A 23418-nucleotide genomic window follows, 5' to 3' on the forward strand; every position below is an offset into this window, starting at 1 on the left:
CTGAAACCAGACATTAGCTTTTTATTGCAAGTAGGCATTAACATTACTTCTTGGAAAAATGTTGAAGCTAACAGCCTCTAATTTGTCATAATTTTGAAGGCAAAACCCCCCAAAACCTAAGGAAACTTCACTTATCAAAAAATCCCCAAAAATTCTACTGAAGTATAATTAGTTCTACATGCTGCTGCTGCATTTTCAACCCTTCTATTTGTGGGGTTTGGAAATTTAAATGTGATTTTTTTTCACAATGCCTACATACATTTAATAAAAACTTTTTTTGTGTCTGTTTTGGGTTTGTGATCTTGTTGTGGCTGGGTTTGTTGGGTTCTTTTAATTCCTATTTTAGTGTCCAAAGACTTACTATCTCATCTTAAAGAGATGCCTTAGATCACCGAAACTTGTAGTGCAATCCATACTAAAAACGAGCAAAAACAATTTGATAAAGGTGAAATATTTGAACAGAATAGCTCCCAGGTTCATTTTTTTCTTCCTTGTCCACATACAGGTTCTTATATTAAACTCTAGCTGCTGACTAGAATCCTTCTATAAATGTAGAGCTAAGCATGTTGCTTTCCTGCATTCCCTCTCATAAAGCAGTTTTATCACCAAACCACCAAGTCTTTGGGAAGAAATAACTGAGTGCCAACACATAAGAAGGTATTTCTGTTGTGTCATCCTTCTGTATTTGTGAGGAAGGAAAGTAGAAATACTCTACATGATTAATAATCTTGTTATATGGAATATTGTCGGCTAAAAATCCATCCTATGTTCATTATAAAAACTAAAATAACATCCATCAAAAGCCAACATTAACTTTGCTCTAAGTGTCTTATAAGCCAGAAGTTGGAAAATGGCATTGACTAATTTCAAATATTCCTGGATATAATTTCAAAGTTTTCAGAATTAAAGTGGATAGAAACACTCAGTGGAAGGAACATACAGGTTATGAGAAAAATGATCAGTTTTAGAATAAATTTATTAACACAACTGGGGCAAAAGAAAAATCAATGCAAACACCTTCAGCTTTCAGATTGCTTAGCAGATTACTGTAGTTCCAACCCACTGACTGAAAACTTTCAGAATTAATTTGATCTCTTTCATAACTTGGCAGTGACGCGAAAATTTTCACGTGTCTGTAAGATAACTGGGAATAGGAATGGGTGGCAGAATCATTGATTTTGAGAAGGTACACCCAAATGTATTGTAATTAGAAATATTTTACCATTCACTGAAATTTTAAGCATTGCTAGGCAACAAGATTTTTAAACATCAGCACCCACTGCCATTACAAGGCCCCTCAGATGGCCTAAGACAATATGTATGTAGTGTTCCAGGACCGTAAAAAGGTCCTGCCTCAATAATTACAAGAATGCACTTAATAAATTATTTTTCTACTCTCTTCTATTAATATGCAAATAGTTTGTACAACATAAAAAAGTTAATTTGTACCTACTACAGGTAACATAGCTATTTAGCTTTTCATCTGAAAGCCTGTAAGACTTGATGACCTGCAAACTTATTTACATAACTCACTTGAAAGTATCTTTTAAAAATAATATTGTCCAGCATTTAACAAAATTGTGAGTTAAAAAAAAAAAAGAGAGAAATCACTTAACAGCATTTGCTTTCTTGATTTTGTCAAGTAACATCACCAGCTCAAGTGTTATAATAAGGCAGGTTGGTTGCTCAGATGGACTAAGACTCCCTATGGTGAAAGACATGTAGGAAATCTGTTCATTTATAAAACCAGATGAAAGCAAGAAAGAGGAAAAGTTTAGAGTTTCAAAAGAACTGAAACTTCTTATTTTTACTACAAATTCAGAATAGGCACTGAAACATGATTCCTTAGGGACTTTTCCAGAAGATTGTCTCTTCGCTGGGCATCACTCCATTTTTAAACTAAGAAAAAGAAAAAACAAACAACTCTCAGGGATATAAAATTCAAGATTACAAAAAGTAATCACTGCATGTATTTGCTTCCATGTTACTAATAAACAAAATAACTCTGTGCTTTAAGCCTAAGACATCACAATTACTGTTTTGGTTAGAATATTTTTTAATTTCATGATTATATTTAAGCAACATTGGAAAACAGAAATGCACTTCTCATGTAATTCTGCATAAAATATTTGAAAACTAAAGCCCTGAAGCAGAGGGCTGAGAGAGGCCTAAACTATGTCTGTCTTAATGCTCCAAGACAGTAGCAACAAACCATAGAATGTTCCTGCTGTGAGTTTGTGTAACCTCCTCTTAGAAAGGGATATTTTGCAAACTCCTTAGCTATTCTAATCTAGTTTCCCTATCCTTATCTTAAGGATTATTTATCCTAATCACGGAGTAATTAGACCTGGAAGGGACCCTTGAGGATCCAGCTACTGGCCCTGCACAGGACATGGCCAAGAATCACACCATGAGCCTGAGAGCAATGTCCAAACACTTCTTGAACTCAGGGCTGGTGCTGTCACCATTTCCCTGAAGAGCTGTTCCAGTGCCCTACCACCCTCTGAGTGAATATCCAGCCTAAATCTCCCTGAAGCAACCTCAGAGCATTCCCTTGGGAATTTAACAGCTTGATTGTAGTCAACTGAAAACACAAGAGTTCCTTCCTATTTTCTGGACCCATAATGATAAAGTCTGAACTTCCTTTAACAGTGGGTGTTTTCCATGCACTGCAGCAGCCCAAACTGAGACCCCGACAGCATTAAAGCGAGTTAAATATTTACTTCAGCTCTCTTCCACATAAATCTTCCATGCCAAGAAGTTGTGTGTCTCTTCTGGTTTATTGACTCATGTCCTATTTTTGATGAACATTATAAAACTCTTAAGTAAAGACTACTTCACATTTCAAAACCATTGAGCAAGAGCTGCATCAAGGTGACAATAATGCTTGGCAACGAATAATAATAGTTTTGAAGATACACTTCAAAATTCTGTCAGTACAGAACAAGATTAACTGTATGCCCTTTAAAAATGTGTGCCTGCATAACACAAATGCCATCCTGAAAACCATTCCTCACCTTTCTGTGTGGTGTTTGAGGTTTGTTAAGCATAGCTCCTGTCTATGAACAGCAACTGTCTCCATCTTGTGAAACACTATGCATAGGAATGAGACTTTCACACTGCTCACTTTCTTCTGGCATTCTACAAGAAACAAATTTATTTAAAGTTACACAGTGACATTAAGTTGTTGTTATGAAGTCAACATAAGTACTAAGTACACTGTTGTTTGAACTTTAGCCATTAAAAACACACAAAGACTCATTAAGTTTATCGAGTATACCCAAGTTTGCACAATTTTCACTGCCTGTTCTGGGTGCAGCAATTATCATAGAGGCATTAAGGGGAAAAAACTGTGACAGCCACGAGGAAATTTCTTTCAAAAGGTAAATAGACTTCACATCTTTCCATTTTCTGAGCATTACATAGGTTAATAAATGGATTGGCAACTACTGTGGCTAAGAAATTACTACACCTGAATGTAAAATCGGATGAAAATAAATAGAGTATGAGTACTGTGGCTTATAAAAAGAGTATAGGATAATGGAACAGCTGAAGAAGAGAGGATTTTGTGACTGTCCTACCTCTGAATTCGATGTTTTCTACAAATAAAGGCAAAAATTCTTCTGATTCCCACCATCACTGGATCCCAGTTGTTATAGTGACATAAGAGTGTGGCAATGAAAAAAGAAAAAAATACAGGTACTGCCCCTGCAAAAAATAGCCAGGAAAACTGCACCTGGAATTGAAACACAAACATTATTCACTCAATAATTTAAGAATTTCACATGCTGCATATTTGGAATACTTATTATTGTAAGTTTGAGATGCAGTTTGAGTTATTTTATATTGGGTGAGTTATTTGGTTCAATTCTACAATTTCTATCACCACTGTTACTTCTAATAACTGCACAACCTTTTGTCCCTGCTTTGTTCTTTCCAATGTAACACACAGGTTGTGCTGTGAGGTGAATGAAGATTGCTATTTCCAAATAGTCTAATTTTTAGGTTTTCAGCTGTCTGACTTATACCAATAAGGAAGTCTCTGAGACACTTTGAAAATTTTGAATAAGAGATCTCACCTGAGAGATTTGTGCACCTGTTTATTCACTATGAATATATCATCACTAGTGGTTAACTGCTGAATTCAATGAAGAGAGGAAGACTCTGATGCTGGAAATTTACATTAATTCCCTTCTGAAATTATAAAAAGGCAGGGCATATTATTTGCCCAATTCAAATTAAATTCTACTTGCATCTATACCATGACTTGTATCGATCTACTAGCACATTCAGAAGTGACCATCTGAGGCTGTTCAAAACTTAAAATTACAGAAGGTTGGGGTGTGGTGAGGCACTGGTACAAGTTGCCCAGAGAAGCTGTGGATGCTCCATCACTGGAAGTGTTCACGCCCAGGTTGGATGGGGCTCTGAGCAATCTGGGCTAGTGGAAGGTATTCCTGTCCATAGCAGGGGGCTGGAACTAGATGATCTTTAAGGTCCTTTCCAAGACAGATCATTCCATGATTCCATGATTCCCAGCCAAGGGCACAAGGACAGGAGACTCAAACAGCCTTTCAGGCTGACAGCACCGAGAGCCGTGGGCACAGCACCCTCGTGTGGAGAAAAGTCCCCAAACCTCAAGAGTGGAGGACACACGTAGGGACAAGCCCTGGTACCTGGCCCTGATGGGACCCTCAAAAATCTAATCAACTGCTCTTGCTAAGATCAATGTTTCCTTACTGATTCCTAACGCAATTCAGAAGCGCATCACATACCAAAAGGAATATTGAATTAGTCATTCAAAATTCAGTTTAATTTCTTAAGGTTCAGATTTGTGTCAGAATATTACAGAGTAATAAATACGCAGAAAGTGAGTAATTATGGATATTGTGTAATTACCAGGTCATTTGACACTCAGATGAAGGCTGCATATACTCATGTTGTAATCTTTACATTATTAGCCTAACAAAGCTGACCAGAAGCACTTAGGGGGTGATGCCACTTTTGATGCTCTTATCAGCCTAACCTGGACACCTGAGACTTCTGTGAGCACAGGGCTTGGCTTAGGATATTTTGGTGTCTGAAGGACAGAGGCATATTTTAAAAATACAGTTGTGCAAATAACTTCTAAGTCTTAAGGGAGTTTGCCCTTAATGAGGGTCACTCAGTTGTACTTCTAATACTAGAAATTTCTCTTTTAAAAAGTAAGACACAAAAGATTTATATCCAACAGCAGTAGAAGACAGAGTATTTCTGCTGTCAAATACAATACTTAATGCCTCCCCAATGACCTCATGCTGCACAGGTCAGTACCAAAGGGTGGTAAGGATTTACATACCCTCAAACATATTAAGCAGCAGCCACAAGCTAAAGCATCAGACAGGAAAGCAGAAACGTGGACAGTATGTAACAGCCAAGGGAACAAGAAAGAACAGTAATGTATACATGAACATAAAAAGGAAAAAAACTAAGAGAATGAATCCCCAGTCCCTCACTGCTTACTCTCCTGCATATGGCAAGATGTAAAAGGCATCACCCAAGGCCACCTGCCTAAAACCAGCCAGGTATCTGCCCACCAGAAGATGAAGAAGCCTTTTCAAATAGAGAAAAATTAGAAGAAACAGAAGGTAACAAGTACACAGACCAAAAACTCCAGAAGAAATTGGTGGCAAATGAAATAATTGTGGATGAAATGGAAGAAGCATCAAGATTCGTATCATGGAAGATGCTGCCAGCAGATAACTGAGACAACACAGGAGGCTGAAGATTTAAGACAAGAAATAGGGAAGGAAAGAGCAAAAGTGTACAGGAAGTTAGACTGATAGTTCCCCACATTTGTGGGACTTGTCTGCTTATAAATATCAATAATATAAATAAAAATTGGAGCAACTCTAACAGTGATAAACTATAAAACTGAGTTAAAAAAGGTAACTCGCCCTTGTGCTACCAATATCAACTGAATGTCATCCAACAGAACCTTAAAGTTTCTGCTCTTTGCAATACCTTGATATAGTTAGACTGATAGTTCCCCACATTTGTGGGACTTGTCTGCTTATAAATATCAATAATATAAATAAAAATTGGAGCAACTCTAACAGTGATAAACTATAAAACTGAGTTAAAAAAGGTAACTCGCCCTTGTGCTACCAATATCAACTGAATGTCATCCAACAGAACCTTAAAGTTTCTGCTCTTTGCAATACCTTGATATTGCATGAGTGCATGAAGAATAAATTAACTTTACAAGACCTGGACTCTGTGTTTACTCAGAATAAATAGCCTAGAGATTAAGTTGTTTACTGAGAATTAGAAAAGCACACTCCATTTTTCAATGTATCCCAGAAGAAAGTTTAGATGAATCACTTCCAAAGACAACCTAAAACATTCATACATTGATATACATAACTATATATACACAGGCATCTCTAAAAATGTATTTGCACACACACACTGTGTAAATATATAAAACATGTACTGATGCACACATATCTACACACAAAGTTCTCATTTTTTGCTACTAGTGTTAGCTCACATATAAACCTAACTCACAACAGTGAATTTTGGGGGAGAAATCCACAGATATTTTTTCCCTTGTTTCCTTCATAGCTATCATTAGTTATTTACCTTCCTGTTACAATTTATGTCTCAAGTGCATATTGCAGATGCTTTAAGAGCAACACAAATACAGTTATCTTACCAACAAATGTTTTATTATTGCAATTGCTGCAATGCTTGCTCTATTTCCACGCTGGAATATTCAGGTAGTGCTAATGTGAAACACTCATCTCATGTTCATTACAGAAGTATTCATTCAGGGTCAGACTCTCCTTTCATTTTCACATTTGACTTTCCTTTTCTTATTTTTATTCTTTTTTTTCTGATTTACTTTCCAAAATCTACACTGACATTAAGTAAAAGTGAGATATAAGTTGGGGGAGAGGGAGTTACCCCATTTTTACATGCTTGCCAGAAAGTTCCAGAAGCCAAAAGGTTCTCAATAGAATTTATACTTGGTTTGGAAAAGCATTAAACAGCAAAGCTTCTTTTTGGCTGGAAATATTCTAAGCACAAGACTTGACTAACTTCTTGTACATATCAGTCTTGTACAAGCAAGTTCAAGCCTCAAAAGAAAAATATAATGATTAAAAACAAGTCAAATTGAAATTTCTACTTGAAATTTCAGTAGTATTGTACAGTTAGTTCTACATTTGGTCACTTTTGCCCATTTTTATTGATACAATTTTCACCCAAACTATTACATGAAAAAACTGCTTCCTAATTCATATAAAGATTTATCATCTCAGTAAAGAATTTCTTGTAGCTGCTATATTGCTTTGTGGTAGACCTGTGGGGTTCAGGGTTTGTCACTAATTGAATATTTTCAGGACAAAGAGTCTACACAATTCTGTAATTAAAAAGGTATAATTTAAGGTGTGCCTCCATAACTCCCTGAAAGGAGTTGTAGAGGGGGTTGGTCTCTTCTCCCAGGCAACAGCAGCAGGACAAGAGGGCACAGACTCAAGCTCTGCCAGGGGAGGGTTAGGTTAGGTATTAGGAAGAGATTTTTTTTCAGGAGAGAGTGATCAGGCATTGGAATGGGCTAACCAGGGAGGTGGTGGATTCACCATCCCTGGAGGTTTTCAAGCTGAGACTGGATGTGGCACTTAGTGCCATGGTCTAGTAACCACAGTAGGGTTGGACTTGATGATCTTGGAGGTCTTTTCCAACCTGGTTGATTCTATGACTCTATGAGTATCAAGAGAGTATAAATCACAGTGCAGTTCAACAAGTATTATCAAGTGACAGAAGTAAAATACAGTTCACTGCACACCTTGTTAAAAATAATACTGTCAAAGAGATTCTGTAAATACTGACCAAAATGTAGCAGCACATTACCTTTTGCATGCACATGTCAGCTATTATGGACAGAGGTATTGTAAGGCTCAATGCAAGTGTGCCTATCAGTGATGAGGTAAGAAAGCATCCCCTAAAAGGCAATAAAACAATGATTATTAAATAATTATTATAAAATAATAATAAAGAGGTCTTATTTAATAGTTGAAAGACAACGAAAGTAACATCAAACTGTGGAAGACATTTGATCAAGTTTACCTGTTAGTCACTGTTTGTTTTAATAATCAAAAATTAAAACCCCACACTGTATCACAGGTCTATGACACTGCATTGAGTTCTTAACTAGATAATTGATGCCTTCTGGACTAAGGTTTAATTCCCATAGAAACCTTTTGAGATGATGGAAAATTCTCTACTTCACATGCAGTAATTTCATCTAGAAGAACCTGCATTTTGTTTCTATACCATGACAGAATACTCCTATATCTCTGCACTGACTCCTTCTGAATTAGAACCAACCTGTCCACTAGAAAACTGTAAATGAGTAAGTGGTACAGAATCCAATAAAAACTTACCAGCAAGGTAAAAAAATAAGAAGTAAGAGTCACATCTATCCCCGCATTATTTACTTGGCAGTATGTGGAGTAAACAAGTTGGTTAAATGATATTGTTTACTTCCAAAGAAAGTGAAGAGGACCACACTAGTGGAACACTGGACAGGTAAAAGGATGATGTCAGCACAAACTCTGAAATCAATCTCAAGCCAAAACTCTAGGGAAAAGAAACTGGAAGTAAAACTAGCTCTTTAATTGACTGGATCATGATTCTGAGTAATGACACCAGTAGCATGTGTATAAAAAATGGTCTGTGCACACTCATGTACTTAACCCTATGCTAGTACTTAATTTTGGGACAAGAGCCAATGTTTGGGGTTTGGGAGGTTTGTTTGTTTGTTATTTTGTCTATGTTTTTACCAGCTGATCCTCAGCTGAAGTCTAACCTTACAAGATGGCATAAACATCACAAAAATATTCCATCAATCAACAAGTTCAATTACAAAGGAACATATGCTCCAATGAATTTATAACTAGGAGTGGTGTGAGAGTTTGTCAATTATCAAAAACTCTCATTATTAAATTTCTTAAATAACTTCAAACTGACCAAAAAAAAACCAAAACAAAAAAACCCCACACACACTCACAAACAAAACAAAGGTCTTTATGGAACTCCACCTAGATTGTTTGTTGTAGTGTTGTCACAGAATTGTGACAACAGAAATTCACGCTCTCCTATTGATGATCTTAAGAGGTCTCTTCCAACCTTGATGGTTCTATGATTCTATTACTGCAACTCTGTACCACAAAGTCTTTTTGTCTCCAAATGTTAATTCCAGAATGAGCTAAGCACACAGGATTTTAATAAGTACCACAAGAACACATCACCTGCTTTTTAAAGTTCGCTGTTGCTCTTAACAGGAAGTTGTGACATGACGTGACATCCTTTAACTAAAACTGCATATAAAGACACAAGGAAAAAAGAAAAGACAAAACCCTCTACCTAGAAAATTTGAGATCTCAATATTTGAGAAGACAAGTAAGATACTTTATGTGAAATAGATTCCATGTATGCAGTACATACCACAGCCACAGGAACTCTGACAGAACCGTTCCAATAAGGCCATTAATGACAATGCACATCCATATCAGTTTGTTGGGAAACTCAAAGGCTTCAAACCCAGTATAGTGAAGCAGGAAGAACCCTGGCCACAGCAGCAACAGGTTAAACAGCCCTACAAAACCTGAGTATAGAAACAGTATTAAGGAAATCACAAATATCCTTCAACATAACCAAAACCTCAGCTAAACTCTGCTGTTTTGACAACATGCACACACAAAAGTAGCCATGAAGCAGCATTTTAAATCCTTCATAGGAAAGGAATATAAGAAATCTGAAATTCACAAACAATTGCATCAGATATTTACAGGTTTACAAGTGAAAATAAAATAAAAATTTAAAATTTCATTAGTCAAAGGGGCTGTCTGCATTCCTACAGGTAGTGTTACCTCTCATTGTTAAGGCTGTAAACAGGAAACAGTTCACACAACAAGTCTCTGGGAATAACAGGCTTTTCTGAGCCCCTTTACCCCTCATGTAAACAAACAATTGAATGACACACTGAATTAAAACTTTCAATAGAGTTATGTTTACTCTTACCAAAGAACATTGGTATGTCAAGTTTATCTTCTCTATCTACTTTCCTTTTGATCATTACTATGTACACAGCATACAGCATTGCTCCTACCAGAGACCAAAGGGAACCTGGAAAGATGAAAAAACACTCCCTTAAGACCTGCTAAACATCTCATGCACACTAGGATCAAGTCTCCTAAACACACACCTATTATAAAACCATCAGGGAGAAACAGTCTATTACTATATGAAAAATATGGAAAGTAGTAGAAAAAATGCAGAAAGCTCTAAAATGTCAATACTTTCCCAATTAAGCTATATACATAGGGTGGAAGACCATTATAAATGGCAAGCTTCAGAAGTTGAAACTAAAAATCCAGATTGTGAAATGTTACATGAGTAAGAAATACAGAGCTTGCTATATGACTGTTTAGTACTGTCAAAAGATGTTACTCATCACTGCATATTCCAGGACTAAGACCCATAAGTAAATACCTATTGTATCTTTTCCAGCAGATTTCTCAGATCCAGAAAGGTTAACAAGTACCACACCACCAATGCTAGCAGAAGAGAAGAAATGCAAAATACATTCTTTAATACATATTTAAAACTCAGGAAGTTTTTCACAAATACAGAAGAAAAAGAGAAAGAAACACATTAAAATACAGTTCTATCTTTAGGCTTTTTTTTGTTAATCAAAACCCACTTTTGGAAAGCCAAATGGAGTTCTCTATTGTTAAGTCCTGATCTTAAGATAAAACTGAACAACCAACCCCAGTTTTAAAGCTCCTGGACCAAAGCACCAGGCATTTAATGGAACAGGCTGACAACACTGACTGTCAAGCCTCTTCCTTTTTCCCCATCCACAAAAACAAAAAAAACAAAATTAAACAAGAAAATAGGTTCAGATATTTCCAACAGAAACCTGATTAATCTTGTTTCCTACAGGAGAAGGAGATTTGGTAATTGTTCATGATATGAAGTATTTAAAATACTTTTTTCACTTGCTCCATTTATCCGTGAAACAAGGATTTTTTCAAGTGACATGTATCATTTACTGTCACAGATACCACAGGTATAGTAGGTACAGTTGTTCCTCTCACTTGTACCAGAGAGTTTTACCTAAATGTTCCATCCCATTATCTTACCTTAAAATAACAGCTAGTAATTTGGACAGGGTAAACCTATCTCCACTGTTACTGGGAAAGACTGCTGCTAAGATTAGTGTAAAAAGTCCTGCAAGAGAAATTAAGAAGAGTTTATACAATCAAGTTTTGCCCAGAAAACTGCACAGACATTTTCTTCATTATATTTCACATACTTCTTTTAACTACTTGATCTTAACACCCCTAATTTTAATTGAAACTATTATGAAACTAACACCATGTGAAAACTCAGATGAGCAAATACCTGCTCAGCTTTGACAAAGGCCAGACATGCTAACAAAATAAACTGCAATAAGACCATATCATTCTGGTTTTAAAACCAATTCTAAAACAACAAAAGTTAAAAATGTTTAAAGCAACAAAAGTTAATGCTCAAAAATATGGACTGCTACATAGTTTAAATATTTTGAAGTCTGCGTTAGAGCCTTGCATAACACCTGTAAACAGGTGAGATGTAGAATATTTAGGTGGTTTAAGTTCTTTATCAAAAACCATTTTTAAAACCCCACAATAATTAGCAAGAAAACTTCATTCTGAACAGTACCTATTTGGATACAAACTTATACCATCAAACTTATACACACAAACTCCAAAAGCAAAAAGCAGAGGAATCATGAAGGAAGCCTAAACCTCTGCAAATACACAATGAGTTTGTTTAATGCACATATTCAATGGCTTTAAGCCAGAATCAGAGGTAAAACATTACACAGGTCCATTGTAAGAAGAGATTTTTATGTTATAAACAGCCTTATACATGCACATGTGGTGGTGTAAGCAGAACTTACCAGAGGTTGATGACAAGATATTAACTAGAGCAACTTGGGTATCTGACAGAGCTTCTTGGTACGAGAAATTTGCCAAGAACCACTGGGGAAAAAGAAAAATAATATTGTGATTATATGGGTAGCAACAAGAACTTAAGTTTCACAGCACAAAATCCTAGTTAAAGAAAAAAACCCCACAACTATTATCTAGAACAAAATCCTAGTTAAAGAAAAAAAACCCCACAACTATTATCTAGAAATAAAATCAGAACAAGGCTTTACCTTAAAGAGATTTTTAACTTCCATTAAAGCAGTGGATACAGTAAAAGACAGTGGCAAATCCAGAACTGGCCCAAACCAACCCCATTCAAGTGGGTGTTTAATAATGAAATAACATACTTCAGAACTTAAAAATAATTAAAATGACATTATAATAGCTATTCTGTAGTAACTAAAGGTACTTATAACTTGTTTTCGAAGTGCTTCAAGATGATAACTGCACAAGGGCAGCACAGAAATGTCAGAAATACATGGGATATTACTCAGCCTAATTACAGTACTTAACACCAGCACACATCTCCACTGTAAAAAACAACCATCACTTACACTCAATACCTAAAAAATATTTTTGAAGGATTCATGTCTGTTAATTCCTCCATAAAGGAATAAAATGGCAAGTGTTGTATCATTTCTTGATTGCGACCTCACTAATAAGACTTGAGATGTATTCTGAGGGAAGTAACCACTCTCTAAAGTCTAAGGTGGAAATATTCACCCAGTCCAAGAAACATATACATGCCAGTAGTAGCAGCATCCATGAACACCATAAACAGGGGTTGCTTTGAACAAAGGAGGGCTCTACACTAGAAAAAAATGCCATCACCATTTTCTGGTCCATGCATCGACGGTATTAAGGATGATGATGATGATGATGGTTTCTTTTTTCCTGAAGAAAAGCTGTGGTTGGTCCACATTACACAGAACCTATTTGGCAGTATCAGTGAAGCTGCTTCTGGAAAAGCTGTCACTGATCCATTGTCAACACTTTTACTGCCTCTCAAAAATCCTGCCCCTGTTCTCTCTCCCTCCCTCAAGAACTGAGGCATGGTGCACAAACACCAGCTACCAACAGATCATAAGGAAATCTTGCACCTTCAAGTCCAGCAGGAGGAAAGTTTTATTTCTTATAGTACATTTACAAAACAAGGCATAAAGAATACAAGTAACCTCAATACTTTTCCACTATTATTATGCAAACATCTATACTTTTCTGAAAGAAGGGAACACATACCACAAAGCAGAAGAAAAAGCTAATTTTTGCTACTTGAGTTGCAGTGAGTTTTCCTACAGTTTTTAATATTGATTCCTGCTCCTTAACTGTTGGATATGACATGCGAGACAACTTTGCTTCCAGTGCATGGCTCGATGGGAGCTGTCGAATCTCCATAATATTACTGAACCTCACACGAGGCTTTTTGGGAGCTTGAGAAGGAAAAGAGAAAAAGAAAGCTTCATATTATCATTAAGCTTTTAGAGCTAACAAAAGATGCACAGAAAACTATCATGTTCTAACACAGCATTGATTGCAGTACGACAAATAACAGCTTTTTATCCAAATAGAAGACATGTCATTATTATTTATTAAACTAGTGTTTGGCTATTGAGAGGCCACTAATAAGACAAAGCACAATTGATGTTTTCAACCACTACAGTTGTCCACCCATGAAAACCTCACTGAAAAGCACCATCCCTGCTACCTGTCAAAAAAAAACAACAAAAAGCAACAAGAGATTTTTAGATGGGAATTATTCCATAATGATAAATATTACATCTAAGATTTTCTTTTATTGTTCAATAGTCAAACAGCCCAAACCTGCACACAACTATCCCTAACTGCAAGGACAATGTTTCATTCGGACAATGAGAGTCCAACAGACCTCAAAGCTTAGCAGAGATCATAAAGTCAGTTGCCCTTTTGAAAGCCACACTCTAACTCCTCTTGCAAACCAGGATCAGGTTTTATTTATAAGGGTATTTTAAATATCATTAGTCCTGTGTCAAGAAAACATTACACTACATGTAAATATCAGCCTAATTCAATATGAAACAATACCTAACTTCCTAAAAATGGAAAAGGGAAAAGCTACAGCTCAAACAATTCTGAAGTGATTGGTGCATGTTCTCACAGGACAGCAGAGCCTACCAAAGTGGTTCTTAACACATCATCTAGAAATTAACAAAGAGACTTCCCCTTTTATAAGCAGGAACTCTTAACACATCATCTGGAAATTAACTAAGAGACTTCCCCTTTTATAAGCAGGAACTCTTTTGCTGAGGATTGGATAACTGGATGTTTTGACAGCCAACTTTTCCACAATTGTCTGAGACAGTCAGGCCTGTTTCAGATACTATCACAAGATAGTGAGGCTTAAATAAAATCAGAATGCACATAGACTGTTAAAATTCTTACTTTGACTGCTTTGCTCCTGCTCTAAAAGGGACAATAGCTTGTTTTTCCAGAGGCTGACTCACTGCTGTTGGTCACATAAGCCCAGAAGGAAAGAATCACAAGTACTGAACCCAGTTGGTCCCTTGAGATAAATATAGGCTGGATCTGTAGTGACCAAGAAAGGTAAACTGAACAACAGGCCTATGTTTTCTCTACCTGAAAGTAAATATATGAGACTGCAATTCATGCAATAAGAGGTTCAAGAAAGGGAAAAAAAAAAAAAGAACAAAAAGGGGAGGGGGGAGCAAGTCCTGCAACATGACAGCAGTTATGCTAACAAAGAGGAAAGTAATTCCTACTCCAAAGAACTAACATTCCAGCATTCCAAAAGTCTTTACTCACTTTTCTCTGCATCACTATTATTACTGCCATTTTTTTCAGTTGGCAAATCATGAAACTTTACAGGAACATATAAAGGTTCACTCTGCAATGAATCAGTATAAGTAAAAAAAAACAGTTAAGCAGGATATTTAAATTATAAGCAGTAGAATTAATTTAGTGAATTAGAACACTAAATGAAGAAAAGCTTGGTGAATAGTAGGAGAATCAAACTTAACCAAGTGGGTTTGCACACAGTGGATAGACTTGCCAAATATTGTTCATGCTTAATGGATATTTTATGTTACACATATTGGTAAAACACAGTACTCAAACAGAACTGTGCAATTTTCAGTATATCCTCATGAACACAAAACTTATGTCCAGAAAATTCAAACCTACCGATATTAAATGACAAAGTAACTCATCAATATCACAGATGTTTCACAAGCACTATAGCTTCTGTCCAAATTCTAAACTAGAAACATAAAATACAGAATATACATACAAAAATGAGTATGTACTCATTTTCCTCCCCTGACCCTGAAAGCTCATAAACTAGAGCTAAACATCAAAAAACTCTGAGAAAGGAACTCCAATACATAATAAAATAGTTACAAGTATTTTAAGCAATTAAAACTTCTGCTAACAAGACAAGTTTAAGGCTGATTATGTAGATGAAATGAATAAACTGTAAGAGTGAGGTAATGAAAAAGTAATGGCAGTTGCATTTTCATTGGGCTCCTTGTTTAGGGCCAGAATGTTTGTGGATGTTTAAATTAATGCAAAATTGTCCAAGGTCCACACTGTGCAAGATTCTCAACTAACTGAATGATTCTGTTGTATATCTTAGTCTTGAAAACTGTCTGGCTTTACCATCAGCTCTCCACATTCGGCTTTGGCAGGTACTGAGCTGAACATGTAAAGGTTTCCTTTGTACCATGTAATACTTTGACAAACTACTGCAGAAACATTCAGGTAAGAGTTTTATTGAGCTGAGAACCTGCATTGCTCATAACAAGCAATGTCATTATTTGCAGTACTTATTAATAACACATAAGCATTTAAGTTACCAATTCCTTTGCCAAAAACTATTACATTTAAAGCTGCAACTTTTACAACTATTACATTTTAAAAACAGCAAGTCAGGACAGTGGTGTCATGTCACTGTAAAGCATTGACCTCCATAAATTAAGGCACTTACCAGAGAACTGTTTACAGTATTATCTGTTGTACAAGCAGCAAAATAACCTTCAGCATCTGCAAACTAATTACAGAATTTTAATGCAATAAACTGTCAAGACAGAGTCATTAACAACTGAAATTTTTTAAAAGTTAAGTTTTTTAATGACTTTTTCCATAATTCTAATCACAATTTCCTTTCTCCCTTCAGCTCTCCCAAAACCAAGAGGGCTTAAAAGTTCAGTAAACAATTTCAGTGTTTCTTTGTACCTCTTGGAGAACCCCACTGAATTTAACTACCCAGGTATCAGTACAGGATGAGACAGTTAGAATGCCAAAGTCTGTAAAGTCCAGTCTTAGAGGGACATGCTTCACTGAATCATTGCGTATGTATTAACAACCATCTTACTGCTTCTTTTGATTAAGGAAAAGTTCCTCTGCATAAAAACCTGCAACTCCACCTTAGTTTTAACAAGTCTTAGATTAGAATGAAGTCACATATCACTTCTCCTCTTCCTTTCTGCACCTTACCAAACCTATTCCCTGACCTGCAGCTTCCTGTGCTCCCGTGCTGGTAGGAAATCTATCAAACAAAGCCTCTAATGTGGAGAGAACTTACAAGTAAAGTATGAGTGTTTACCCAAGCAATCATTATTGAAATAGAACCCTATATTTGTTCCAGATTAATAAACTCATGACATTTTAAATGCACTGGTAATGATTATACAGTTGAATTTTTAACTGAAGTCCTGAGTGGTGGTGGTGGAATCTTATAACTGCACATTACAGTCCTGTCTGCACTGCCCTTCTGAAACAGGCTAACATCAGAAGTAATGGCTATTTCCTACAAGCTATTTTTAAAATTGCTTTTTATAGGATGAGAAAGGAAAAATAATGGGATTCCAGTAGCAGTGTCATGAATGCCACACACAGCATGTGACAGACTGAACACTGCTGCCCAGTTCATACGAGTTCATACTGTCTCTAACATAGCAGTGAACAAGATTCAGCTGGTCAGTGTAATCACTACAATTCACACGAGGCAACAGTTTATTCTTATTATTCTGCTCATCTGCTCAGAGTAATAAATCTGGGCAGCACAATTGCTCTGCACAACCAATCGTTCTTTAGCACTTCATCACCTTAATTTGTCATTACTGCCAGTAAGAAAACTGTGAATTCTGTTTATTTCCTGATTATCTTATTAGGATCCTGAAAAATACCAAGTCTAACACATGCCATAGTATGGACAGACATTGGAATTGAAGGCTGATCTGGCAAAAATGATTTCAAGATATCAGCTAACTCTAAATGCACTGTGTGTTTAACTCTAGATTAAAAACATTAAAAAAAAAACCCAAACCCAAATGCTTATTTTTCTGAGATTTTTTTGTTCTTTGTGGTTTGGCCTTTTTAAAATATCATTTGGCTTAAAGTCATGTAACACTTTAAATTAAATATGTTATATGTACAATTGTCACTGTCAGAGAAGTTTAATATATCCAGAGGATCTGAAGTCAGTTCCTTTCACACAGGCTATTTTCTATAAAGACATGTTGATTAACAGCATGTTCTTGGATCACATTTTCTGTTCTTTTCTCTTAATGTGAGATTAGTATCAGGCCAACAGCCTTACTGCTTCCTGAGTCCTGCTGTTCAGCATTCTGAAACACTGGCACAGAACAAGTGCTCTTCCCAGCATCTCTTAATTTCCTTGGGGAAAAAAAAGTGTGTATTTCTGTCATATGACATATTTTGGTTTATGCTTTATTTTAAACTCTAGGACAAACTATTCTCTTGAATGGGCAATAGAAGGTCACTCATACATACAGGCTATAAAAACCCAGTAATACCAACATCACAACCATAATTCCACCCCCTTTCCGAAAAATTACTTTATAACCCTCAAAATCTCTTAGCAAACAGTTCATAGTTGTACTAGAGACAAAAAGAGTCTGTACTAAAAATCAACTACAAAGTTCAAATTCTGATTCCATTAGTTACAGTTGTGGGGGAACTAAAAGAGAACCAACAGCCAACAGTGGTGAGGGTCACAAGCTCTTCTTAAAAGGAATTCTCCTCTGCAGCTGTCCATGATAAAATACCAGACTACATGGCCCAATGGTCTGTGCCAGTAGAGAATTTCTTACAACTCCTGCCATATCTCATATTGCTTTTTGCTTTCCTTTCATCCTCTCAAAGTATTACGACTACTACATCTTCCTGTGCCATGATGCAGTTCATAATTACTTTCCTGAAATACTGTATCACAAATATGTAAACTTTGCTCTAGTCCCTATTTTAGGGAGGGTTTCTGCACAAACTTACACAAATGTCACAGCATTTACAGAGCTCTAATACTTACAAAAGCTGCATGTCTTCCACGAAACCCACGAGTACACTGCTGCCTCCATGGCTTCCAAACAATAAATCCCAAGAGGTATAGAACAAACATGGATGTTTTTGCAAACGTACTGAAAAAAGGTTTGTTGTACTTTGTAAAAACATACTGTGGAAAGAAAATAATTGCAGTATCCAAAATTACTAAATAGGTGAGAATTCACAAAATGAATGAACAGGTTTAAGTATACAGTCCCGAACAGTCTGTTTCCCCAAAAATGACAATGCTGAGAGGATTGAATGGATGACCAAAAGAACCAAGTGGCCCTACCTGCTCCAAGGGTGCCCTCTCCCAAGCTATCTCCAATGTCAACAAGAAGGCACTGAGCAATTTTGTAAGACACAACACCACTGGAGGAAAGCTATTTATTCTTGTATCTAACCAAGCAACATATTTACATGCTACTGAACTCAAATTGGACTGAAAATACATTTACATACAAATATTTTCTAACTGAAAGATCACTTTTATAAGTAGTAACATAGTAATCATAAATTAAAGAAGATTACTTCGATTAAGTAACATTTCAGTATCCATGGTGATTCCATCAGCTCATTGGAAAAACATTTTATTACCATAACATTTTAAGCACAAACACTTGTATATGCTTAGTTTCAAAACTGATACAGAACATAGCTTACTGACAGTTCAGAAACCTGAATTTTATCAGAATTTATTACAAACTCAATTTCCATTGCTGAAACTCTGTTTTAAGTCCTAAAACTTAATATGAAGTAATTGCAATAGCTTCAATATATGACTATAAGAACTATATGCAAATACAGGGCTTAAAATCCATGATCTGAGTCCGCTTGTCCTGGACTTCTAGATGTTCTGAGCAGTAATCCACCATTTATCACCCAGCCTGCCATGTTACAGCTCATTTACTACTTTTTGGGAAACATATGGGCATTATTTTAACCGATATGGTAACAAACAAAATGAACTCAGTAGATAACTATGAGCTTATGCTGTTTTATTTTAAAGTCATCAGTAACACTCTGTCTTGAAAGCAACAGCCACTGAGTTGAGCTTATTTGTGACTTTTAGTGGACACAGACTGGGTCAGTAACCCAAAGGGTATCACCTTCCCCCTGCTGAAAAGGTGGTTAAACATTACACAAGCACACTCACTCACAAAGTGAGTGATCATGTTCCTGCTGCATCTTTCTCTTCAACAGGCTTTTGTTTTCCTTTTAAGATGTGTGGAACATTACTTACAGAAGTGAGTTCTGAAGAGGCAACCCATATCACATCAACGAGGAGGAGAATAACAATTCCTAGAGCCATTCGCCTGCGCTGAGAGGATGAACTGCTCTGGGAGCTCATTCGGTTCATGATAAAAACCCACACCATTGGTAACCTAGTCAAGATCAATAAAGGAATAAAACCCAAAAGATTACAAACACCCAAAAGATTACAAACACAGACAAAAAAAATAAACAGAGGGGGAAAGTGCTTGCTATATATATATATATGAACACAACTCAAAATGCAAGGACACACGTGCCTGTGAAAAAGCAGAACCTTGACAGAAGTGGCATGAAATTTTCAGAGACATTAGGGGCAATTAGAGAGTAAATCTTGACTTTTCAACTCTTTATCAAGAGCTCTACCACTGACGTAAGCAAAAGTAGGTAAAACCTACAATGTCTTTTTGGAATTTCTGCGCTACAAATTCTGCAAAATTTGAAACCAATATGTTTTGGTAAATTCACATACTCTGACAGCAGAAATTAGTTTGATGTCCTGTGTCAAATACAGTTCTATAGAAGTAGCACAATTCTACAGGTAGTCAGAAACATGTTTAAACTTAGAGGCATTCAACAAGCATTTCCAAAGACACAGCAGGACATTTGGACAAATTGTGATCCCTCAAAGCATGAAGTGATTCAAGAAAAAAAATTTATTGCAGAAAATTAGATTACACAGGCCCATAAACTCAAAATAATTAGATATCCATTTAGCAATTTATGAAACATAGGCATACATCAGTTCTAGTGAAAACCTATCAAAAATCCAGTAACGCCACTAGAAGAGGATTCGGATTTGTGATACAACTTTAGAACTGCCCACTGGAAGGCCTAAATTTAGGAAAACCTTCGATTTTGTTACTAAAAAGCTTCAAATACAAGTGACAGACTGATGTCTCATTCATAGGTCTACTTGTACTAGAATCTTTTACAAACTCTCTAATGAACATCAGTAAGGTACGTATATGGTATTTCTATGATAAACGTTATTTATGCATATATTTAAAAAAATAATTTAGTAAGAGTTACTTAGCTACTGATTACATGGCATACCTTGCTATTTATCTCCATAACCTCAAACACTCACTATCTTTGAGAAAATTGCTCAAGGAAGCAAAATCTAAGTCACCTCTACAGAGCATCTCTTGACTCTCCCAGTCAGGTGATCTATTTGGTGAATTTAAATTAAACTTCATTTTTTCCACGTGTCAACATACCAACACCCTGACTCTCCCAGTCAGGTGATCTACTTGGTGAATTTAAATTAAACTTCAGTTTTTCCACGTGTCAACATACCAACACCTTTTCATTATTTACAAATCAATTATGAAAGGCACAGTGCCACAATCCCCTCGGTGAGGAAGATTTACAAATTAATTATGAAAGGGACAGTGCCACAATCCCCTCGGTGAGGAAGCTACATTTCTCTTTTCCAGAGGAGGCTGCTCCTCAGATTAATGATTTAAAAGTGCAGATAGGCACAAGTACATGGGAGATCAGAACTCTATTTTCTGCCCTTGACTCATGCCTCTCCTTTGCAATACATTCTCTGCCATGTTCAAACCTTCATACTTTTTCCTCCATTTCTCAAAGGGCTTCTTTCAAAAGACAAATGAATAGGCAGAGTTCCTGCAGCATAATTATACCACTAGATCTGCGCTGATATATTCCGTGTGTGGGCATCAGTTCTGGATAATTACTCTGCTTTTCTGATAGAATGGTGGGATTGACAAAAGACAGCAGAGGTCTGTAAGTGGGGAGGGGCAAAGTTATGAAAGACTCAGCAAGGAATTACAGCTTTTACTTGATATGGAATAAAGGAGAAAACATTTGTTCTCAAAGAGAGAATAAATAGGAATTATTTTCTTAAACTCGAGCAAGCTAACAAAAAGGTTTTCATGCTTGAAAGCTTGTAAGGTTTCTTTTCAGCTTTTATGAATTGGTCTAATAGATACTACATATTATACTCTACAAACTTTGCCTTCATTTTATTATGACTAATAGCCTACAAGCCATTACATTAAGTTATATTATATATAACCTCAAAATTGCTCATGTGTTTGCATAATATGCACCAAAAATGGAATCTGGGCATAAAAGAATTCCAAATGAGCTGGAAGGAAGAAATCTCATTCTTGTCAGGCTACAGCACAACACATGAACAATGGTAAGGTATACCAGAAATGGAAACCACTCCTGCTTTCCACCAGTTGTGCACTGCAGGTAGGAAGGGGAGAGGTAGCTGGAGACAAGAGGGAATGGCAGTAGCCTGATCAACTGGAGATCTCAAATGCTCACATCCACAGCTCTTCTGTTCTCACCACAAACTGCTTCAAAGCACACAGCACATACACACTGTGAACAGAGATCATGCACAGATATTGTGCACATTCTGCTGTTGTTTAATAATGTACTCAGCCTGTCTACATCAGGCTTGTACAAATCCCTTGCTTTAAGATCCCTCAGCAGGAGGGAAGTGAAGGATGATAGAATATCCAGTACTTCTTACATAAGAGGTTATACATAAAGTTATTCACAGGCTGAGGACACACCGCACTATTTCTTTTGTACCTATAAGTAGATTTTAAAACTCTAAATAAAGAGCCCATAATTATGTCTTGAAGTTGAAAATTTTTATATGTTACAGTAAGAGCAGCTATTACTTTCTCATCTGACTACAAAGTGTCTGTTTAACATTTATCTGTGCCTAATATAGCCTTTTTCTTGATTCTTCCATAACAAGACAAAAAGCTTAAGAAAAGGTGACTACAAAGTCCTCATTGTGCGTCATGATGCAACTTCAAGCTAACAGTTGACTAAATAAAATTACAAAACAGCAACACTAAAATGCCTGTAACAGTAGAAAAGTAGAACAGCATTCAAACTTTTATGTCAAGTTTCAGGACAGAATTAAAACTCTCTAAAACTTCACACAAAATGCAAAGACAGAGAACCTACAGTTTTGAGAAGTTTTAGACAGACACATTACCCCACTTATTGTCAAAGTACCAGTACTCATGAACTTGTAATAAAATCCGGTTCCACACGTTTCTTTATGTTTGGCTTCTGTAAATTGAGAGAAATATGCTCTCACAGAAATGAACACAAAAGAACAAGATCTACTTTTCTCATACATACCTTCCACAATAACTGTAAAAAAAGAAACAAAAATGCTGACTAACAAACTTCACACATCATGTCAAAGTGAAGAGAGTCTCCTAAAAAGAAAAAAAAAACAAAAGCAAAGTTTGAAACATTATGTGCAGGGGTATATTATGCAATTATCTCTGCAAAACATTGTCTAAAATTTCAAGTTCCACAAGTGTCTGCTGCAGATCAAGCCCTAAGCTTTGGGGACATACAGATCTAGAACCTTAAGTCAGGCTGCATCAAAAATGTCAGCAGGACAGCACTGAATTGCAAGAAAACAGGATCCTTTACTACTCTTGGTATTTCAGAGAACATGATCCCTTACTGAGTATAAGAAGTTCACAAGAGAAACAAGAACCTTATGGTAAGTTCTGACTTATAGCACAGAAAGGAGCTATTTCTTAAGCCTCCATTCCTGAGCAAAGAATTTAAACATTAGAAGCAGGAAGGTAGTGGAAGAGTATATGGGCTTTTTGGCCTTAAAATAATCCAGAAAAATAAGGCACCTCCATGTTGTGTCTTGTGGAAGCCCAATAGCTTTCCTTAATAGGATACAGTGTTATTACTGTATTAGAACAAAACAAAACACTACCTTACCTAAAACTTTATTTTACATGTGGATCCTATAAAC

The 23418-nt window shown here is 36.2% G+C and overlaps 1 protein-coding gene across 1 annotated transcript; it reads right to left on the reverse strand.

The window, feature by feature from the left end:
- Positions 1-3059: 3059 nt before the first annotated feature.
- Positions 3060-19746, reverse strand: SLC35F5 (solute carrier family 35, member F5). The gene is made up of 13 exons (XM_009070512.1): positions 19606-19746; positions 18349-18492; positions 16006-16068; positions 14826-14907; positions 13266-13456; positions 11996-12077; positions 11193-11280; positions 10540-10604; positions 10069-10173; positions 9493-9652; positions 7897-7987; positions 3582-3736; positions 3060-3141 (listed from the first exon to the last, which is right to left on the reverse strand). The coding sequence occupies exons 1-13, from the start codon at positions 19738-19740 to the stop codon at positions 3060-3062; spliced, it is 1443 nt and encodes a 480-aa protein (XP_009068760.1). The 5' UTR covers positions 19741-19746.
- Between the last annotated feature and the right edge of the window lie 3672 nt (positions 19747-23418).

The sequence above is a fragment of the Acanthisitta chloris genome, unplaced genomic scaffold (assembly GCF_000695815.1).
Source record: "Acanthisitta chloris isolate BGI_N310 unplaced genomic scaffold, ASM69581v1 scaffold9692, whole genome shotgun sequence".
NCBI lineage: Eukaryota > Metazoa > Chordata > Aves > Passeriformes > Acanthisittidae > Acanthisitta > Acanthisitta chloris.

Bases quoted from the DNA above. Each gene is read 5' to 3' on its own strand.
- SLC35F5 (XM_009070512.1), bottom strand. From the start codon at position 19,740: ATGGTGTGGGTTTTTATCATGAACCGAATGAGCTCCCAGAGCAGTTCA. The intron at 16,069-18,348 runs GTAAGTATTAGA...TTCTGTAATTAG, and splicing joins GTGGAAGACATGCAGCTTTT to TTTGCAGATGCTGAAGGTTA. The intron at 7,988-9,492 runs GTATGTACTGCA...ATTGCCTTTTAG, and splicing joins TCAGAGTTCCTGTGGCTGTG to GGGATGCTTTCTTACCTCAT.